This window comes from Apiospora hydei (genome assembly GCF_038363865.1).
Source record: "Apiospora hydei strain CBS 114990 chromosome Unknown utg000006l_segment0_segment0, whole genome shotgun sequence".
NCBI lineage: Eukaryota > Fungi > Ascomycota > Sordariomycetes > Amphisphaeriales > Apiosporaceae > Apiospora > Apiospora hydei.
In genome coordinates, this window is record NW_027117365.1 from 267140 (window position 1) to 286299 (window position 19160).

Here is a 19160-nt window from a genome sequence, read left to right on the forward strand (position 1 = left end):
AATATGGCCACAATGACGAAAACCGCAACGGCTGCCGCTACGGATGATAGGATAGAGCTGGTGCCCGTAACGAACAATGTCATCTCCCAGGTCTCGCACCCACCACATATCGAAAACGATTCAGAGGCTGCCGTTGCGGGCTGTGGACCCGACCCCAACGCGCGCCCAGCCGCCTTCCGCTCTCTAGCCCACGAGATCCTCTTCGTCCTGACCGCAACCATGAGCATCGCCATGCCGAGCTTCCTGCAGGGCAGCATCCTCATCGTGTCGCCCGACATCAAGGCCGACCTCGACATGGCGACGTCCCAGCTGACCTAGGTCGTCGCCGCGTCCAGCCTGACGTCGGGCTCCTTCCTGCTCTTCTTCGGCAAGGTCGCCGACCTGCTCGGCCGGCGGAGCATCCTGCTGACGAGCCTGTTCCTCTTCGCCCTCATCGCGCTCGCCACGGGCTTCGCGCGCAACGCCGCCGCCTTGATCGTCCTCAACGCCGTCATGGCCCTCACGTCGGCGTCCATCATCCCCTCGGCCCAGGGCATCCTGGGCAGCATCTACGAGCGGCCGTCGAGGCGGAAGAACTACGCCTTCGCCTGCTTCAGCTCGGGCAACCACCTCGGCTTCGCGGTGAGCGCCGTCTTCCCCGGCGTCGCCTCGCAGGTCGCGGGCTGGCCGGCGTCGTTTTGGCTCTTGGCCGTCATGTACGCCGCCGTGGCCATCATCGCTTGCTTCACGGTGCCACCGGATGACACGGAGAAACTGCCTTTCAATCGTGAGTCGCTGAGGCAGTTCGACTTTGTCGGCGTGGTGCTTGGGGCTTTTAACTGCTGGTATCAGGTGAGTGCTCGGACGTTTTTATTCCAATTCTCGACTTATCCGGCACCGAACTGACTGATTTGAAACAAAACACCAGCGTCGGACCCGATTCGCCCCAGGGCTGGAGAACGCCGTACATCATTGTGTTCCTCGTCTTGGGCCCGGTTCTACTACTCGCCGGGAGACTCCTGCATATAGTCTCCAATAAGCTATTAATGGGAATCGGTGCCGCCGGCTTCACCATTTCGTTCCTGTTGGTGGCGGTTCAGCGGTCCGGTGCATCCTATTGGGCCTTCACCTTCCCGGCCTTTGTGATCGTCGTCTTCGGGACCGACTTTGAGTTCAACGTCGTCAACGTAAGCAAGCAGCCCAGCCCAGGGAACCACGACCATCAAGCTCAAACTCCGGGAGAAGAGGTCAAGTCATTAACAAAGCAATATCACTCACACGAAACCAGATGTACGTCGTGTCCTCCCTGCCGAAGTCGCAACAATCAATCGCCAGCTCCGTCTTCCAGACCACCATCAAGCTGGCCACCGTCCTCGGCCTCGGCATCTGCGCCGCGCTCTTCGCGAGCGTAGCGGAACGGCCGGCGAGGAGCGGGTACTACGCCGGCGACCCGTTCGAGCCGTACGCGGCGCTCTTCTGGTTCGCCGCGGCCGTGAGCTTCGTCAGCCTGCTGATCGTGCCTTTGCTTCACATCAAGACACAGGGGCATATAAAGAAGGCTTAGAGAAGAAGAGGCCGACAGGTCGTCGGGTCGTGCCGCCATGGAATTATGTATTGAGATTTCGACGTGTTCCAGGCTCATTCTGAAGAAAAAAAGAAAAAAACCGAAACCATGTTTTCCACATGTGACGGGTTTCTTTCTGTCGGTGGGCCTAGGAAGGGCAAAGAGACTGGAGCCAACGCGACGGCACTCGCAAGCCAATGAAGGAGACGCGACCCTATCACGATTCGCTGGGATGGGAATCATGATAATGGAAACTGCAAATGGCCGAGTGTTGGCAACCGATACCAGGCTCAACCTACCATCACTCCCCGAAGCCGAGGCCCGCCTGAGGTTGATAGTGAGTTTGCGGAGTCAAGATAGATTCACCCGTGCTCTCAAATTACGGCTGATTGACTCATCCGGTAGCATTGTGGATCTCCATATAATTGGGGCAAGATCCCCCTGAACCCAAAGCCGGGTACGTTGCTAATACGTAAAGCTGGGCCAGAAGTATTAATATAGAGCTGAAGTTCCCTCTGGAATGTGCATATACTTTTCCTATGGATTATTGCCCAGCATTTTCCGGCTTTCTCCCCGGCACCTAATACTTCCCTACCTATTTTGAGCATGTCTTCGTTAAGCGAACCAACTCCTCCTCCAGACGGAAAAGTCGAGTGGAATCTACCCGAAGATGAGTACGGCAAAAGGCTACGCAGTATCATCATGGAAGACGATGTCGCCGCCCTCGAGGAGTACCTGGAGCCCTTCCACCACCGCCGCGTCATGCCCTGTACATGGGGGCAGCCGAACCCCTGGCAGACTGCCATATACTATGGCAAGTTTGAAGTGCTCCGGGTCCTGGTCAAGTACGTGGACTACAGGTACAAGTACGACGGCCAAGGAAAGGAATGGCAGGTGCCCGACGAATACCCCGACTGCCGCCACCTCTTCCACGAAGCATGCTATTCTTGCCACGCAGACATCATCCACTTCCTCCTGGACCGCTTCGGGCCCGAGGTCGTCCGCGCGCCCGCGCCCGACGGGCTCACGCCGATCCTCGCGGTATGCCGGTCCATTGACGCCCGACCCGAAGCTCCACGGGGGATGACCATCGAGAAGCACCTGGCCCGCTGCGAGGGGCTCGTCAAGCTCCTGTTGGGCCTCGGCGCCGACGCCGGCGACCGGTACTTCGCCAAAGAGGACGGCGGCGGCGGCGTCCTGACGGCCACTACCGTGAGCTACGCGGCCGAGCTCGCCCCGCGAAGCGTGATCGAGCGCCTCCTCGACCACGGCGCCGACATCAACGCGCGCGTCGCGTACGAGGCCATCGGCGGCGGTGTCGGCAACAGCACGCTGCTGCACATCGCCGCGCGCAATCTCAACGCCGACGTGGTGCAGTTTCTTCTCGAAAAGCCCGAGGGCCGGGCCATGGCCTCGGTCCGGGACGCCGAGGGCAGAACGCCCCTACACTGCCTCGCCACGCGAAGGTCGCGCCACGAGCGCGCCTCGCGGGCCCACTACCCGTTCCAAGACCGCGCGCAGTTGGGCCGCCGCGCCGTCGAGATCGCCGAGGCGCTGCTGCCTTACAGCGACCTCGAAGCCCCCGGCGGGCCCGAGGGCAAGACCCCGTTCTTCCTCGTCGCCGAGTTCTACGACGGCTCGTACGAGGAGGAGGAGCCGCCGAGCTGGGACGCGGTCATCCGGCTCTTGCTGGACCGCGGCGCCGACCCGACGACGACGGACAGGGAAGGGAACACGGCGCTGTCGAGCTTGGTCCGGCTGCGGCCCTTTGACCCCGCCGCCGAGCTGCTCGAGCACTTTGTGCGGTGCGGCGCGTCGGTCGACACGACGGACGGCGAGGGGAACACGCTGCTGCACATGGCGCCCGAGGCGGCGGCCCCAAGGTCGAGACGGTCCGGTTCCTGCTCGACCACGGCGTGCAGGCCGACGCGGCCAACAAGGACGGGGACACGGCCTCGCACCTGGCGGCGTCGATGCACAAGGGCTACCTCCTCGACCTGCCCACGCCGGAAGACCCCGTCTATCACGAGTGGGAAGGGTTCGGACGGCGGCACCGGGCCACAATCGAAGGACAGCGCAAGATCCTGGACCTGTTGGTCGGGCCCGGGGCGGGGACCCCGCCGTCTACGACTTTGCGAACCGGGCGGGGCAGACGCCGCGGCAGATTCGGCATCGGATCACGGCGGAGAATATGCGGGAGGCGGAGCGGGAGATGGCGATACGGCGGATGCGGGCGTCGGGCATGGGTCGGGGGCCATTGCGAAGGCGATGGGGTGGCGGTGAGGGGGATTATGCCTAGGATTCCACATGTAATCCGGTGCTCAAAGATGAGGCTCAAATAAATAATCCTGGAGGTATGGGTAGAAAATAAGTAGGGTAATAGGGCTACATGCGTGTGACTGAAAGGAAAAAGAAAAGAGCCGCGAGTGTTATTTACACTCACTAGAGTTGCCAGTGCCTCGTGAATTAGTATCTCAGAGTAAACGCATATCAATGGATAGTAAATCATACCATATATTTATGTATGTATATGTAAATAAGATAAATTAATCGTAGATAATATCAGAATACCAAACACAGCAACACACATCCGGACCCCGAGCGCGCCCCCAGGATAATGATTGCAGCCTGCGCGACCATGATATCGAAAAACCCTATCTTGTGACTGCCAGAAGAACCTAGCCGTGTCTCGAACCGATCCGAGAACCTCCATTGTTCTCTTTGTTGTCCGAAGTGTCCACTCCCTGAAAAAAGATATTGACAGAAGCTTGGCGACGCCTCCATAAACAGTGTCTCAGGCATGGACCAGCAGTTCTTTGTCTCTGCTGCCGACAATATACATTGTTTCTCATAGCCAGGCGGTACTTACATGGATACTTAAAAGGAAAACCGACTCGAATCGTTGTCTTCAAAAGTTGTTGTAAGACACGCATTGCTCCCTCCGAGACACACATTTCTACTTGTACCTACGAATAACAATGACTGAGACCTTCGGCCAAAAGCCCTCCCTCGCCGAGTGCTACCGCACCCTAGGCCTCTCCCCCGGCGCCGACGAAGCCGAGGTGAAAGCCGCCTTCCGCAAGCTCTCCCTCAAGCACCACCCCGACCGCGCCGGCGGGACCCCGGCCAACAACGCCAAGTTCGCCGAGATCCGCAACGCCTTCGAGGACATATCCGATTACCTGGCCGAGCCCAAACAGGAGCGCTGGGCAGAGCCCCCCGGTGGGTTCCCTCCAGGAGCCGGACGGGGTGGATTCCCAGGTGGCGCTGGTTCCTCGTATGGTGGGTATGGAGGGTATGGAGGGGGAGGGTATCCAGGTGCGCCCCCGCCCGGCTATGGCGGTGGGAGAGGAAGGCCCGAGGGCCGGAGCTACTTCCCCATGGACGACCCCGACTTCGGCGAATTCTTCGACGCCGCGTCCGAGTTCATGTTCGGCGAGAAGGGGAGGTTTCCGGGCATGGGGAGCAGTAGTTCCAGGGGACCACCGCCATCAAGAGGGTTCCCATCCGGCGGGTTCCCACCTGGCATGGGCGGTTTCCCGCCAGGATACGGCAGAAGCAGCAGCAGCGGTATGCCTCCCCGCGGCTACGGCGACTTCCCTTCGTCTGGCGGCGGATATCCACGCGGTGGTGGAGGCGGCGGCGGTGGCCGTTACGGAGACTTCGATCCTTTTTCCGGGAGAGGCGGAAGCAGCAGCAGTAGGGGCCCTGGCCGTGACCAATACAGCAGCGGCTACGGCAAAGGTGGCAGCGACGAAGGCGAACCGGCACCCCCGCGCGAGGACAAGCTGGCCGTGATCCAGTGGTCCCTGCGCCGCGCGCACCGACGACTGGCACCCCTACCGGGCAAGCTCTTCAACATGCGGCGCTGGTGGGACAAGGTCGACGAGTGCGGGGACCTATCGCCCAAACAGCGCGTCCTCGGCCGCGAGCGGTTCGACCGGGCCGAGTTGCACCTGGCCAAGATGCTCAGCCAAGCGACGGAGCAGATGGAATCAGTACGAAACCACCAGGACAAGAAGGAGAAGAAGAAGAAGAGCAGTAGCAGCAACCGGTATAGCAAGATGAGCGGCAAGAGCGAGGGCAAGGGGAAGGGGAAGAAGAAGCAGCTCGACAAGTGGGCCATGCCCGCCATGCAGCTGGGCCGCGACTCGGAGGCGGTGCTCAACGAGGTTATCGCCCTGGAGCAGTGCGCCAAGCACGATGATCTGAATGAGTTCTTGGCTGCTCTGAGCGATATCAAGAGCGGTGGTGGTTCGGGCAAGAAGCAAGGTCAAGAGGATGGCAGCAGTGAGGAAGACGAGAGTAGTAGCGGGGAAGAAAGCAGCGACGCGGGTAGCGGCAGTGAAAGCGGCTAAGCTGTGAGACTTACTTCTGCTCAGCAGGGTTACTAGTTGGCAAGGTGTAGATAGCAGAAAATTTCGCACATATCAGCAAAATTCATTCACATATAATGGCAATGATGTAATATTCAGCTGATGAGCCTGTAAAATGCTTGTTCCTCAGTATGACTGATTCCGTTTTTGGTTGTAGTGACTTTCTATTGCTTCTTGCCAAAAATGAACCCCGTATGAATCGCTGAGCGAGTCCCCTTCCTTCTCCTTAATCGTGCCCCCTCCATCTAACCCGTCAGCCCAATAACCGGCTCCGGGTAGTTCCCAAACACCATCGGGCGGTCCCCGAGCCTCGTGGGCACCGGCGCCGTGAGCTTGAGCTTGCGCTTCGCCTCGTCCACGCCCGCGACCCAGACGTAGCCCATGACGTTGGCGTCGCGGATCGTGTCCGGGTCGTCGTGGACGTTAGCATAGACGACGGCCAGCAGGCACGAGGCCATGGCCAGCGACGGCTCGACCTTCTCGAGGCTCGTCTCCGACGCCGCGGGGTCGTAGTAGTCGTCATCGGACGACGCAGTGGTGGAGTCTGTGAGGGGGAATTGTATCTTAGTAGTCGTCATTTATATATAGCTGAAAGAGCGAGGAGCCCTCTGAGGTGGTAAGAATAGAGTGCAGCACATACCTTCAACAACCTTCCAAATAGTAACAGCATCGAACGGGACACTCTGCGTATGCGGACTCAGGTTCCTCCGCACATCACCGAAGAAGTACTCCTTAATCGCGGCCTCGGTGACGCCCTGCATGAACGACGCGTCCCGCTCGACAGCGCCGCCGCTCTTCTCGAGGCCCATGACGACAATCTCCTCGCCCAGCGTCGTCTTCTGGCCCGCGAACCGCCGCGTCAGGTCGGCCGTGATGCGCTCCGAGCCGAGCGCGACGACGAGGTTGACCGAGAACTCGGACACCACGTGGGCGAGCGCCTCGTAGCCGGCCGGGTTGGTGGTCAGGCTCAGGTCGCCCGTGTCGAGCACCATGCCCGACTTGCGGACCTCGGGGTCCTCGGCCAGGCGGCTCGTCGTCGCGGCCGCGAGGCGGCTGACCAGGGCCCGGTACAGCTTCGGGTTCTCCTCGGGCGTGCGCAGGCCGTACATGTACGACAGCGGCAGCTTGACGGGAATGGCCGTGGGCCCCGAGCTCGGCGTGCCGCCCCACTCGGTCGTGATGTCCATGATGGTGGCGAAGACGGACGCGCTCAGCGTGCCGGGCGGCGACAGCATGCCGTGCGTCGGGTCCGTGTTGATCACCATCGGCTGGCTGCCCATGCGCACCCCCAGGCCGTCAGCATGCGGACCAGCGTCGTCTTGCCCGTGTTGACCGGCCCGCAGACCAGGACGCGCGGGCCCATGCCGGCCGCGCTGATGTTGTTCTCCCCGCTGCTTCTATGCTGTGTTGGACTTGTGTGCGCGCGGCCTCGAGCTTCATGTGCAGGTTGAGGTACGAGACCAGGCTGGTCTGGTCGGGGGTGGTCGGCTTCGAGACGTAGGCGTGGTAGCCGTCCGGGTTGGGCGAGGTGATCTCCAGCTCGCACGTTTGCCAGGTGTTAATCTTGGACTTGAGGCGCGTGAAGACGTAGGGTGTGTTAGGCGCGAGTTCGGTGCCGTCCTTCTCGGCGGTGCCGCTCACCAGGCGGACGGTCAGCGTCGTCGACGCGGGGACTTCGAATCGGTATTCCCAGAAGGGCTCGAGCTTGATCGTGGTGGTCTCGACCAGGGCGGCGGCGGCGGCGGCGGAGCCTGGGGGCGGCGCCTGTTCCTTGTCATGTTGGCTCGTAAATGTGACCCTCGTAGAAAGAACTTTTCGGAGGTGTGGGAGGATTGGGAGGAGTGGGAGTGGGAGCGAGCTGTGCTTACCGGAGCGATATAACCTAAGCCAGGAATCGACATGGCGGTGACAAAAGATGACTGCAGGACTAAAGATGTGTAACTACTACGTTTCTATTGCTGTCGACTGGATGCGAATACGATGCGCCTCACAATACAATCGTGTTTTCTTTTTGTTGGCTGCGATCAACAGAGTGTGAGGCTTGGTTGCGTTGCAGATCAACCTCCAGGATCTTGCACTTGCTCTTCCACAGTTGGGACAAACAGCGCGACACAGGATCAAAACATTGATGGATGGATTGCGACTTCTTCCAAGACAGACACTGTGCAGTCAATTCGGACACCTTGAAGTCTAGACTGGCTACCTACGAGACCGCAAGTTTGCGCAAGTTTGGAAGCGCCAGCCGTGCATTCAATGCGATTGCTGTCAAGAGGCCAACATTTGAGGTTTGCACAATGGAGGCTGGAAAGGAATGCGCAAAGATTATGACGAAGTGCAAGCTCGTCGGTCGCTAAAGGAATCAATGGATTGATTGATGGATTGACAGGGACAGGTCAGGTCTCAGCCTCACAGCTTTGGTGGGGCAGAATCGTTTTTGTAGGTGGGGGTTTCCCAGGCGTTTAGCGCCACTGTCACAGGCTTCAGGCGCTGAAGCTCTGCCAGAGACTGCAATAGCCGCGCCAAGTACTGCGCTTGAATGACATTTCTTTTCTCCACCATTAAGTGGCAAGATATCATCCCAATTTCGCCTACGAAACTAGAATTAAATTGGTCACTCAAGAAAAAAGCAAACATAAACTTTGGGCGGCCATAATGCAACCGAGGAAGGTAGTGTGTATATATTTTTTGTAGGTCTTGGGTAGTGAGAAAATGAGACCCTGTCCCGTCCGGTACGCCGTTTATGGACTATGAATATGATAGAAGATCCATGTATCCGTCTCTCTCTCCACGAACCTCTAAGAAAATGCACATGCAAAAGCGCCATATGCTGGGATATCATCATTGCATCGTACAGCCAGCCCCCGTGTTCCGTTGTCCCCGTACTCGCTCTCCCTATACTTCCCTAGGCACTCGTCCGCTACTGTGACATATCTTCAAACAGCTTGACCAAGCTTCTTACGCCGAGAAGGATGTTCTCGTCCGGTCCTTGGCCTGGCACCCACTTTGCGTGAGCAAAGTCGATGAGCTTCAGGCTGTAAATGTGCGGCATGCTCGAGTAGTCTTCGGAGTCTTCCGACTCCTCGCCACCCAAATCGCCACCGTCTGCCTCGTCGAGACTGACGTACATCTTGCTGTTGGATCCGACTTCGTCCATGCCGATGCCGCTGTCGACCCGTATACCCGCGTTGATCGAGGCCTGGGCGCTGGCGCTCGTCTCCTCAATGGCCGCGCGCAAAGCCGCCCCGTCGCCCTCAAAGACGAACAGCAAGCTGGCCGAGTACATGCGACTCTCGTGGGCCTCGAGCACCTCCTGGACCCGGCGCAAGTCGGTGGCAAAAGCGCCCGCGACAATCTTGCCGAGCTCCTCGTCGATGCCGGCGGCCTTGTTGAAGATGAACTGCTTGAGGCTGCTCAGAAGGTTGTCATCATTGACCGTCTTACGGCCCCACCACTTGTCGTAGATGCGGTATCCTTCCTTGTCCAGGTCCTTCGGGTCCTCGGAGCCCTTGTATACCCGCATGCCCGCGACACGGAACCCGTTGTGCTTGTGCGTCGTCTCGTTGGCGATCTCGTCGAACCGCGCCTGCTTTTCCGCGGGCGCGTCGTCGGCCCAGAGGCGCAGGCCCAGCTTCGCGTCCATGATGTTGGGCTTCTTGTAGCCGAAACTGGCGTTCTCCAGCACCACGGCGCGATCCGTCGTGATCTTCCGGCTCTTATTCGGAACCCAGGACGGCTTCTCAGAGGAGGAAGGTATGACCAGCGGCGCGGCGCCCATGGTAGCTGAGCGCTGGAGCAGGGCCGGGGGTATGGGGCGCTCGTCGAGATGGAGGTGCGATTGGATCTCCTCCTTGATGGGCGTGGGGATGTCGGCCTGCTCGACGATGCCGGGGATGGCGGCGTGGATCATCTCGTCGGTCGTGTTCTCGGTCAGTGCAAGGCTGCCCAGGTACAGCGGCATCCATTCGGCAAAGTCGGGGTGCAGCGCGTGCGCCGACTCGTAGAAGTTGATTTCGGGTGCAGTGCAAGGCTTGATGAAAAGCTCGCCGTCGGCATCGCACAATGTACCCGCACTGTTTGGCGCCAATTGTCAGTAACCGAAGGAGGAGCGCAAGAGCAGCGCGCATTGCCTTAGAGAGCGCGCATGAGCAAGAACAGGATGAAAGAGGAGCGCCTTACTGTCCGGCGACGGCGTAATTGTAGTCGACCAAGTCTGACTGTTTAGGCATGTCTCGTTCGCGACTCTTTCCGCGCTTGACGGGAGGAAAGGTCGCGGACGTGGCCAATTTCTTGGGCGATCCGGCGCTCATGTTCATGTTGGCGACACCCATGAAGTAAACGTAATTGAAGGTGGTCCGATCCTGTTCGACAGGTTGACTCGTGTTGCTTTTCCTCCTCTAACCCGGTTTGTTTCGTTCAGGCGGATTGCAGAAGTGTTTTGTACTGGAGCAGGGTTATTTATCCCTCCAGTCGTCTCGTTTCGTGTTTTTTTTCGGACAATCAATGGATAGCTTCGGCGCTTGTACGACCGCGCACAAAGAATGAATACAACAACAGCAGCTACGGCCAGATGTAACGACGATGCAAGCAAACAGGCGTTCCTGGGTAAACCCTTGTCTGGCTAGTAGTAAACCTTGTTGGCGAACGAATCAAACGACACTGGAGAATGGTCAATGGAAAAATAAAGGGTAGTTCCCAGCGCGCACGTAAAGGAGGGGTGCGGTGCGACTACAAATAAGAAGAATAGGTATGCCCGTGGGAGGTATGTATGAGTAAGGTTGGTCAAGGTAAGGTTACAACACAAAGGAGCAGGGCGGACGGAAAGGCACAGGGCCAAATGGATGGATTGGGATTGGAAGAGGATCAGAGACGGGAGTGGAAGTGGGAGGGGTGACGAAGGGCGCAGCCGGCCATACAGCGACTTGATCCGGCCAATAATAGGGGAATGCGAAATGTACAAGGAGTCAGTCACTTTCGAGAGATCAGGGACAGATAGCGCTAAGCGTCCGAGCTATGTTGGCATTGGGTTGATTTGAGTCTGGTGTGTGAGAGAGATGGAGGGAGTTTGAAAAGGAATGGACTTCCAGGGGGGCAAAGACGCTACCGTCATCGGTTAGGCTTAAATTTCAATTTACTTGTTCCCCGACATTTTTGGCCCCTGTTTCTTTCCTTGGCCTCTGCCCAGCTGCCCTCAGGGTCCATGCAGAACGTCCGTGTTCCTCTGCATGTCAGATAGATTTGCTGGGTTTCATTGTGGGCGGAACACAAACAGCAACCGATGGGACGGCGGCGGCGGGAGAGAGCCAACTCCTAGTGTCGACAACTCCAAAAGAGGCATCCGACAACTGCGTCAATGATGTACGGCGTGACAGACCTCCCATTAATTTGGCACTTGTTACACGTTTTTGCACCACTAATCTAATTGGTTCAACGCCAGTCCCACCAGCCCGGGCTTATCATCATGTTACTGTACCCGGCCAAGATCTGCCCAGTGCTGCGTGCTGCGTGCTGCGTGCTGCCCTGCCCGCTTAGTCGTGCTTTTGCAGTCAGTAGTGACGTCTGACGGCGACGTGGACGCTGCGGCCCGGCCGGCTTGCACGGCACGCATTGGGAATTGGGGAGAGCACTGTTCAGATGCTGTGCTGCCTGTAGGCCTGCTTCTGGACCCTTTGGGGCCTTTTTGGGCCTCTCTGGGCCTGTGAAGCCTGCAGTGTGGCGGACTTTCAGCGCGTTTCCCTCTGCTAAGCCACCCATATTGCCTTCCGGAATCTGCCTTGCCCACCCACTAGAGGGCGATGGTTTAGCGGACCCCTACCCACTGAAGTTAGTTCTTGCCAGCACTGAGCCACACTCAGCTGTTCCTGTGAGCAAATAGGAGAAGGCCCTCAGCACTTCGCTTGCTTCGTTCAAAAGCATGCGACTTCTCGTGAGAAACATGCATGCTTTCCCAATGCCCCAATGCCCATCCCGCCTCATCACGGCGCCTTTTCGATCGCTCAGCTGCTTATCTGTGAAGCTGCAGGTCATCTCGTAGAAGCGCATCTGACAGCATCAGAATCCACTACCCGTGTTGAATCTGGCCACTTCATCAATCCAGGCGAGACTCGCGAGTAACGTGAAAGAATTACGCTGGCACGTGCTGACACCCGACGGGATGCGTTGGAACTTTTTGAGACATTTGGTCATCTGGCCCATGGCAGTTGCGTGTTGGAGATGTTTTCCATCCCACTCGTACATTGAACCCAACGACCTCTTAATTGGTTTTAATGGACCAATAAACGACGAATGGTCGTGTTAGTGATCGTTTCCAATCGAATTTGCGACTGAGCCACTGCCCTTATTGTTGGAACTTGCGGAGAGTCTTCTCTTAGTAGGGCAGGGTTGAAATAACGGACTCATGTTTGTAAGCGGCCAGCGCAGCCCTTCAAACAGATTTGGGTGTTTGTCTGGTGGCAACGGACGTATCTGGGAATGGCAGCAAACCGCACCTTCCATGGCGGGTAAGAATGGATGTTAATTTCAACAGCTACTCTTGTTGCAGCTAAGTACATGATGATTGCACTGCTCCTTGCCGCTTCGCAGGCCTGATTGCCATCTGGCAGAGTGCGCTCTCACGATCAGCATCTGCAAACAGTTTTGCACTCTGATTGAGGCATCCTCCGTATTTGGTGACAATCCAACTCCAGCTTGAAAATTCTTGTTTTTCCTGGCATCTGGTAAGATAACAGCGGACGAGAACTCAGATTATATTCACTTAGGTGCGAACTGTGCTCTTGCCATTGGGGGCTTCTCACATTGGGTCAAAGTTGACCTTCACTTCTCACACACCAAACCAACTCCAGTTGGTATCCCAATCGTCTCAGTACACCGGTTCTACCACCCAGCAACCAACAACAACTCTCAACCAGAGGTAAGTCAGAGCGAAGCAATTCCTACGTCTTGAATTGTTTGCATTCAAATTTCTTTTCACTGCCGCCTTCCCAACTCATGCATGCACTTGCACACATCAGCCTCCACGTCCTCGCCCGGTTGGTGACTTGAGTCTCTGCGCACATCACATCCATTGGACCACTGCATTTCTGCCTTGACCTTCCTTTTCTTACCTGCACCTCAATTGGTGAGATATCTGCATGTATGGGCCTGCTCTCCTACTTCCCACCCCAGCCTTACTTCAAGACACACTGTCAAGGCCAATGCCCACAGCCCCAGCCTGCTCTTCTTGGATTGTGTTTTCACAACTAGGCTAATATGACATGTGATAGCCACAGGAGAGTAACTCCTAGAAAGATGGCTGATCAGACCGCTTCGTCTTCTGGCGATAGGCCAGCCGGGCCAGCCAAGGACCCTACCATTGTCGAGACATCCATCGACACACCCGAGGGTACTCCGGTGGAGACCAAGGATGACCAACGTGAGCTGCCTATCAGCAATGCAGACGGAGCCACAGATGAGGCTCCTGAAGATGATCCTGACATGGATGGTATCGCTGGTGATGTTGACGACTTGGCCTTGGGCGATGACGAAAAGCCCAAGAAGAAGAAGAAGCCGCGCAAAAGACTGGGAAGAAGCGAAGACATATCACGGGCTTCGAAGGTAAGTTGGGACCCTTTACCACACTGACCCTGGATATTCCACCGAGCTAACCCATCCAAAGAGAACTTCTGTGACCCTCCTGTGACTCCCGCTGAAGCCTCCGAGGAGAAGCAGCTCTACGCAACCGAGATCCCGTTCCCGCAGCGGATCGAGGAGTGTATCCAACGCTACCGCCAGAAGCGCAAGATGACCGAGCGCAACGCCCACATCTTCAACAAATATCTCTTCTTTGGCGGCATCGACAGTTCTCAGCGCCAGTTTGGCGGCATGGACATGGATGCCATCCGGGAAGCGTCTACCGACGAGATCCGGCTGATGACTGCCACAGATGTCGTCCAGAACAGCGAGATTGGACCCAAATTCTACGACCCCCGAGACGCCGAGGGTTGGGTCGTCGACTTTGAGGGCGTGGTCAAGGGATTCCTATCGCGTTTCATTCCCGAAGTCATGACACGCATCGACCCCGAGACCGATACTCGCGAGGCGGGCTACATCATCCACAATTTCCTGAACTATGTCCTCCACCACGATGTGTGCCCCGAGTACACGGCCAACATCAAAGCCGCGCAGGCCATCTGCCAGATTGCGCCTGTCGAGTTGCGGGCCACGTATGAGATTTACGCAGCCCTTCCTGACTCATTCAGCACTGCCGCCCGCTTCCTATTCTTAGATGGCGGGATCTTCAAGACCTATGAGCCAGAGAAGCCTGCAAGCGAGGCCCCCAAGGAGAAGAAGGAGTCGGAGTGGGCAGGCTACGACATGCGCTACAACCCCGAAGAGCTCGATGCTCATCTGCAGTTGGTCATCTTCCGATTCAACCTATTGGACAAGATCAAGGACGAGAACCTGAAGCAGAAGATTTGCGACACCGAGCCCAAGGAGATGCGAGTGGTCAGCACCAAGACCCAAGCGTACAAGGTAGTCTCAACCCACCGACCCAGCAAGCGCGTCAAGACGCACAACGAGGAGATGCTCAGCCAGCAGGACCTGGGCGGCAAGATCAAACCCACCGGACTCGTCATCCTGCGCCCTACCATCATCGACCACGCCTGGAGCAACGTCATGCGACCCGAGGAGTTTGACAACCAGGAGCATCCTACCGAGACCTTCATCCTCGACGACGATCTCCTGGCCAAAATGGTGGTGGGCATGCAGCTGCAGCTCGTGGTGTGCGAGCTCAACGTGGGCGGTTTCCGCTTCATCAAGGAGTGCAAGGAGGTCCGCACCAGCTTCGACACGCTGCTTCCGCAGAGCCTGATGTTCACCTGGAAGGACCCGGTGCCCAATGAGAGACCGGCGCCTTCCATCTACGAGCCGAATCCTGGCCACGAGGACCCGGTTAAGATAGCGGGGGATGATTTGGACGGCTAGCTTTGCTTTAATCATTGCGATATGAGATACGGGATAGATCTGCCGTTTATGAGACATGAGAAACGACTTCAGATAGATATGATGAAGCAATGAATTGATGATTACATACGAACATTCTGCTGCTATTACTAAATACCGCCAGTCATTCCGACTCCTATTCCATCGATTTCTGGATGTCACATCGTAGTTATTCTGGTGGTGTTCTTTTTGTGCCGGGCGGTTACTTCAGACAGAAGAACTCCGCAGCAACCCCGGATGTGCAAGGATAACGGGAGGGTCCGCGCCTCCAGCCAGATTGATGTATGAGGGGGACCGGCCCACACCCCGACCGGTCCACATCATCTCGGACACTTTGCGGAGCCTTTTTGAAAACGGGGCTGTGGTCCTGGCCCCTGGGGATGAATCAAGTTGATTCATATCTCTCGGAGACATCAGCCGTAGCATGTCTGAGGAACGTAAAGTAGGTACGAAGAAACAAGGGTCACCAAGCTGTGCGTGTTGCAATTGGCCGCTGAATGGATACATACTTAAGCTACACTTACACAGAGCCGGAAGTACCTACTTCTCGCGTAAGCAACAAATGAACTCATCAACAAGAATGTCCCCGAAATATGTCTCCGGAGCGCCGTACGGTGCAGTTTCCTTCATTTTATAAGACCACGCCGCCCCGGCGGAGAGAAATGCGACGGAGTTGCCTGATACACCGTCGTCTCTCACACTCACCACTGTTTTCCACTCCATCACAACATCATCCCACATATCCCATAATCACAATAACGCTCACCATCACAAACAACTCTCTCCAATCATTCGAGAACCGTTTTATCCTTCCGCGTTTCCCGGGTAGGACAGAAGGGAAAAGAAAAAGAACAATGTCAACCCCTCACAACCCCAACCCCAACCCCGTCGTCGACGTCCTCATCCTCGGCGCCGGCCCCGCCGGCCTCGGCGCCGCGGCCGCCCTGGCCCGCCAGCTGCACACGGCCCTCGTCTTCAGCTCGGCGCGGTTCCGCAACGCGCGCGCGCGCCACATGCACAACGTGCCCGGCTGGGACCACCAGGACCCGGCCGCGTTCCGCGCCGCGGCGCGGGAGCAGGTCTTGGCGCGGTACGAGACGGTGCGGTTCGAGGACTGCGAGGTTGTGCGGGTCGCGAAGATGCATGGGGACGAGGAGGGTGGCAGGGATAAGGGTAGGGGGATATTGTTCGAGGCTGTAGACTCGGATGGGAACACGTTCCATGGCCGGCGCGTTATTGTGGCGTCGGGGGTGAGGGATATTATGCCGGATGATATCCCTGGGTACGCAGACCTGTGGGGTCGCAGTATGTAAGTCAAGTTTCTCGTTTGTGTTCAGCCTTACTCATCACTTTCTTTGCTCTCGATTTGTTTCTGTGTCTACACTTGCTGACTATGGGCGAAACAGTTTCCACTGCGCCTTTTGCCACGGCTACGAGGAACGCGGACGGCCCTCGGCTGGCCTTCTCGCCACGGGTCCCCTGACCAACCCCATGATGGGTCCAGCAGTGGCTCGAATGGCAGGCCGGCTCGCGGGCCAGGTCACGGTCTACACCAACGGCCACCCGGAAGTCGGGGCCCAGCTGCGCGCGGCTCTCAAGTCGACCAAGAAGTTCCGCATCGAGGACCGCAAGATCGTCTCGTTTGCCAAGGACCCGGAGAAACCATCTTCATTGGCTCAGGCAAGTCCCGGCGAAGGAAAGGAGGAAGAAGAGGACGCTCATCATGGTCTGCTCGTCACCCTAGAAGACGGCACCGTCATCCGCGAGGGCTTCATGCTGCACGCGCCCGAAACGGAGCAGGCCGGCCCCTTCGCCGCGCAGCTCGGGCTCGAGCTCGAGCCCAAGGGCGGGTCCATCAAGACCGCCTCGCCGTTTCCGACGACGAGCGTCGAGGGCGTCCTCGCGGTGGGCGACTGCGCCACCATGATGAAGTCGGTGCCGACGGCCATTTACATGGGCACCATGGCGGCGGCGGGGGTCGTGCACGGCTTGCAGGCCGAGGACGATGTGGAGGAGTGAAAGAGTGAAGGAGGGGAAACGGCTTGGCTTGGGAGGTCTGCGCTGAGTTCAATAACCCCAGGGTCTCACTTAGTAGGCAAGCTTCGGCTGCCAAGGTCATGCTAGGTATGCAGGGTAACTTTGTCCGAGCTATTATAAGACATTGAGTTCACGGGAGGAGCAGAAAGTAGGGCAAACCTAGCCGTGGGCGGATGCACACTAGAAGTTGGCAGATAGATCTCACCAATCAAACACTACCACAACTTAAGAAGTCAATCTATGGCTGCATGGTGTATATGCCGTACGTAGTGCTTAAGGAACACAATCCAGTAGGACCTCACCCCAACAACCCGGGTCTCTAGCGGCAGCAACCTTCCTTGTCCCTGCCAAAAGTCTATCGGGCATAGCGATCTGCGGCTGGGGCCGAGAATGTCTCAGATCATCGGCGCACCCAGAGGTTCGGATTGCGCTCCCCTGTCTGTCCCCTGTTTTGTCCCGTGACGGGCTGTTGTAGCTAGGAGAATCCGCTGCTGAAGCGTACACTAGCAAAGAAGCCGTTCTGTCCCATGTCGGCATATGCTGCAACGCCATGTTTTTACACTCTCGGATTTATGATTGGCCAGCTGCAGCTAACAATTGGTAGATCTTCCCGTAGCGCCATTTGGGATCAGGGATGATTGTGGCCCGACGACTGGCGTCAATGCCAAGCCGTGTCTCGGACAAACCCCACCACGGCAAGGGAGATGCATCAGCGCATCCTCATCGTAGATCTACCCGAGTCAATGAGTATATAGACCACGGCCGGGCGACTACGAAGAGAGCTATCTTTCGCCTCCCATCCGCATAGCTGTCGACAAGTTTCGACAAGAATACAATGAAAATGATCTACCGCAAGCTCGCCGCTTTGATCCAGACCGCAGCTGTATGAACCCCACCAAGAGATACATATCTGCTCATCGCAACACAAAGAGACTGAGCTAACACTCAAAACTAGTTGGCTGCGGCCCTGTCAAAGGAGGACCCCTGCCTCACGGCTGTGTCCTGGTCCAACGACCGCGTCGACCTGTTCGGCGTCGCCGACGACTCGTCCATCTGGCACAAGTTCTGGACGGGCCACGACTGGCAGCCGGCCGACGGCAAGTTCGAGTACCTCCCCTCCTGGACGAAAGGCTGCCCCGCCGTGACGTCCTGGGGCGAGGAGCGCCTCGACCTCGTGTACCTCGAGGAGGACGGCAACGTCATGCACAAGTACCTCGACCACGGCCGCTGGGGCCCCGGCTGGGACGCCGCGCTCAGCCTGGGCGGGAAGGAGCACAACATCGAATCCCTCGTCTCCAACTCGTGGGGCGCGGACCGCCTCGACATCGTCGGGAGGACCAAAAACGGCTCCTACGTCCACAAGGCCTGGACGGGCCACGGCTGGTTCCCCGACCACGAGGAGTGGGAGGTCTTTGACGGCGTCGAGTTCTTTAGCGACCCCGCCCTCGTGTCCTGGTCGGAGGGCCGCCTCGACATCATCGGGCACGCCGCCAACGCGTCCCTGATGCACAAGTATTACCAGTCCGACGACGCGCACGGCCCCGGCGGCGCCTGGTCCGCGTGGGAGGACCTGGGCGGCGCCGGCTTCATCGGCAACCCGGTCGCGACGTCGTGGGGCGCCGACCGCATGGACTTCTGGGCCATCGACTCGTCCGAGGGGGCGCTGCACCACCTCTTCTGGGACGGAAAGGGGTACCGGCCGTCGCTCGACGAGTGGGAGAACCTCGGCGGCGAGTTCACCGACACGCCCCGCGTCGTCCACTGGAAGCCCGATCACGCCGACATCGTGGGGAAGCGGCTCGAGGACGGCAGGCTGTACGTCAAGAACTTTGACGGCGGGCAGTGGAACCCGTCAGTCGAGCACTGGTGGCCCTTGGCCGGCCCGTTCGTCTCGGAGCCGGCGCTGATCGCCAAGAACGGCACTGGTAAGTCTTTGGATTTTCTAATCCTCGATATTGAGCATTTGGGTTTCTTTCTCTTCGCCAGCTCTACTAATCAACATACTCGCAGCCTTCCTGTACATTTTCGGCATCGAGGAGGGTAACGACGTGCGGACGCAGATCTGGTCCGGGTCGCGTTGGGAGCCGTCGAGCCGCGACACCTGGTCGATTGGAAAGTACTCCAAAGCTGGAGATGACAGGATCGTTCTAGAGGCTCAAGAGCAGCAAGTGCTTCAAGGTGCCGACCTGTAGACGTTGAGTGCATTATATTGCTAAATACTGCAT

General features: G+C 57.8%; 8 protein-coding genes across 8 annotated transcripts; 6 read left to right on the forward strand and 2 right to left on the reverse strand.

The window, feature by feature from the left end:
* Window positions 1–12: 12 nt before the first annotated feature.
* Window positions 13–1543, forward strand: PG997_007261 (major facilitator superfamily MFS-1; the record flags this gene model as incomplete). The annotated part of the gene is made up of 4 exons (XM_066811576.1): window positions 13–264; window positions 319–766; window positions 832–1166; window positions 1268–1543. The coding sequence occupies 4 exons, from the start codon at window positions 13–15 to the stop codon at window positions 1541–1543; spliced, it is 1311 nt and encodes a 436-aa protein (XP_066666918.1).
* A 606-nt stretch (window positions 1544–2149) lies between these two features.
* Window positions 2150–4008, forward strand: PG997_007262 (ankyrin repeat-containing domain protein; the record flags this gene model as incomplete). Its single annotated transcript, XM_066811577.1, has 3 exons — window positions 2150–3343; window positions 3466–3635; window positions 3990–4008. The coding sequence occupies 3 exons, from the start codon at window positions 2150–2152 to the stop codon at window positions 4006–4008; spliced, it is 1383 nt and encodes a 460-aa protein (XP_066666919.1).
* Window positions 4009–4521: 513 nt separating this feature from the next.
* Window positions 4522–5901, forward strand: PG997_007263 (putative mitochondrial protein import protein MAS5; the record flags this gene model as incomplete). Its single annotated transcript, XM_066811578.1, has 1 exon — window positions 4522–5901. One exon carries the CDS (start codon window positions 4522–4524, stop codon window positions 5899–5901), a length of 1380 nt encoding a protein of 459 aa, XP_066666920.1.
* A 263-nt stretch (window positions 5902–6164) lies between these two features.
* On the reverse strand, window positions 6165–7820 carry PG997_007264 (mRNA cleavage and polyadenylation factor CLP1; the record flags this gene model as incomplete). The annotated part of the gene is given in 5 exon segments (XM_066811579.1): window positions 6165–6463; window positions 6560–7191; window positions 7206–7321; window positions 7333–7683; window positions 7788–7820. The coding sequence occupies 5 exon segments, from the start codon at window positions 7818–7820 to the stop codon at window positions 6165–6167; spliced, it is 1431 nt and encodes a 476-aa protein (XP_066666921.1).
* A 1016-nt stretch (window positions 7821–8836) lies between these two features.
* PG997_007265 (inositol polyphosphate kinase-domain-containing protein) lies at window positions 8837–10232 on the reverse strand (the record flags this gene model as incomplete). Its single annotated transcript, XM_066811580.1, has 2 exons — window positions 8837–9989; window positions 10096–10232. The coding sequence occupies 2 exons, from the start codon at window positions 10230–10232 to the stop codon at window positions 8837–8839; spliced, it is 1290 nt and encodes a 429-aa protein (XP_066666922.1).
* A 2971-nt stretch (window positions 10233–13203) lies between these two features.
* On the forward strand, window positions 13204–14880 carry PG997_007266 (uncharacterized protein; the record flags this gene model as incomplete). Its single annotated transcript, XM_066811581.1, has 2 exons — window positions 13204–13509; window positions 13573–14880. The coding sequence occupies 2 exons, from the start codon at window positions 13204–13206 to the stop codon at window positions 14878–14880; spliced, it is 1614 nt and encodes a 537-aa protein (XP_066666923.1).
* An 872-nt stretch (window positions 14881–15752) lies between these two features.
* On the forward strand, window positions 15753–16917 carry PG997_007267 (thioredoxin reductase; the record flags this gene model as incomplete). Its single annotated transcript, XM_066811582.1, has 2 exons — window positions 15753–16207; window positions 16305–16917. 2 exons carry the CDS (start codon window positions 15753–15755, stop codon window positions 16915–16917), a joined length of 1068 nt encoding a protein of 355 aa, XP_066666924.1.
* An 859-nt stretch (window positions 16918–17776) lies between these two features.
* Window positions 17777–19127, forward strand: PG997_007268 (uncharacterized protein; the record flags this gene model as incomplete). The annotated part of the gene is made up of 3 exons (XM_066811583.1): window positions 17777–17818; window positions 17891–18860; window positions 18946–19127. The coding sequence occupies 3 exons, from the start codon at window positions 17777–17779 to the stop codon at window positions 19125–19127; spliced, it is 1194 nt and encodes a 397-aa protein (XP_066666925.1).
* Between the last annotated feature and the right edge of the window lie 33 nt (window positions 19128–19160).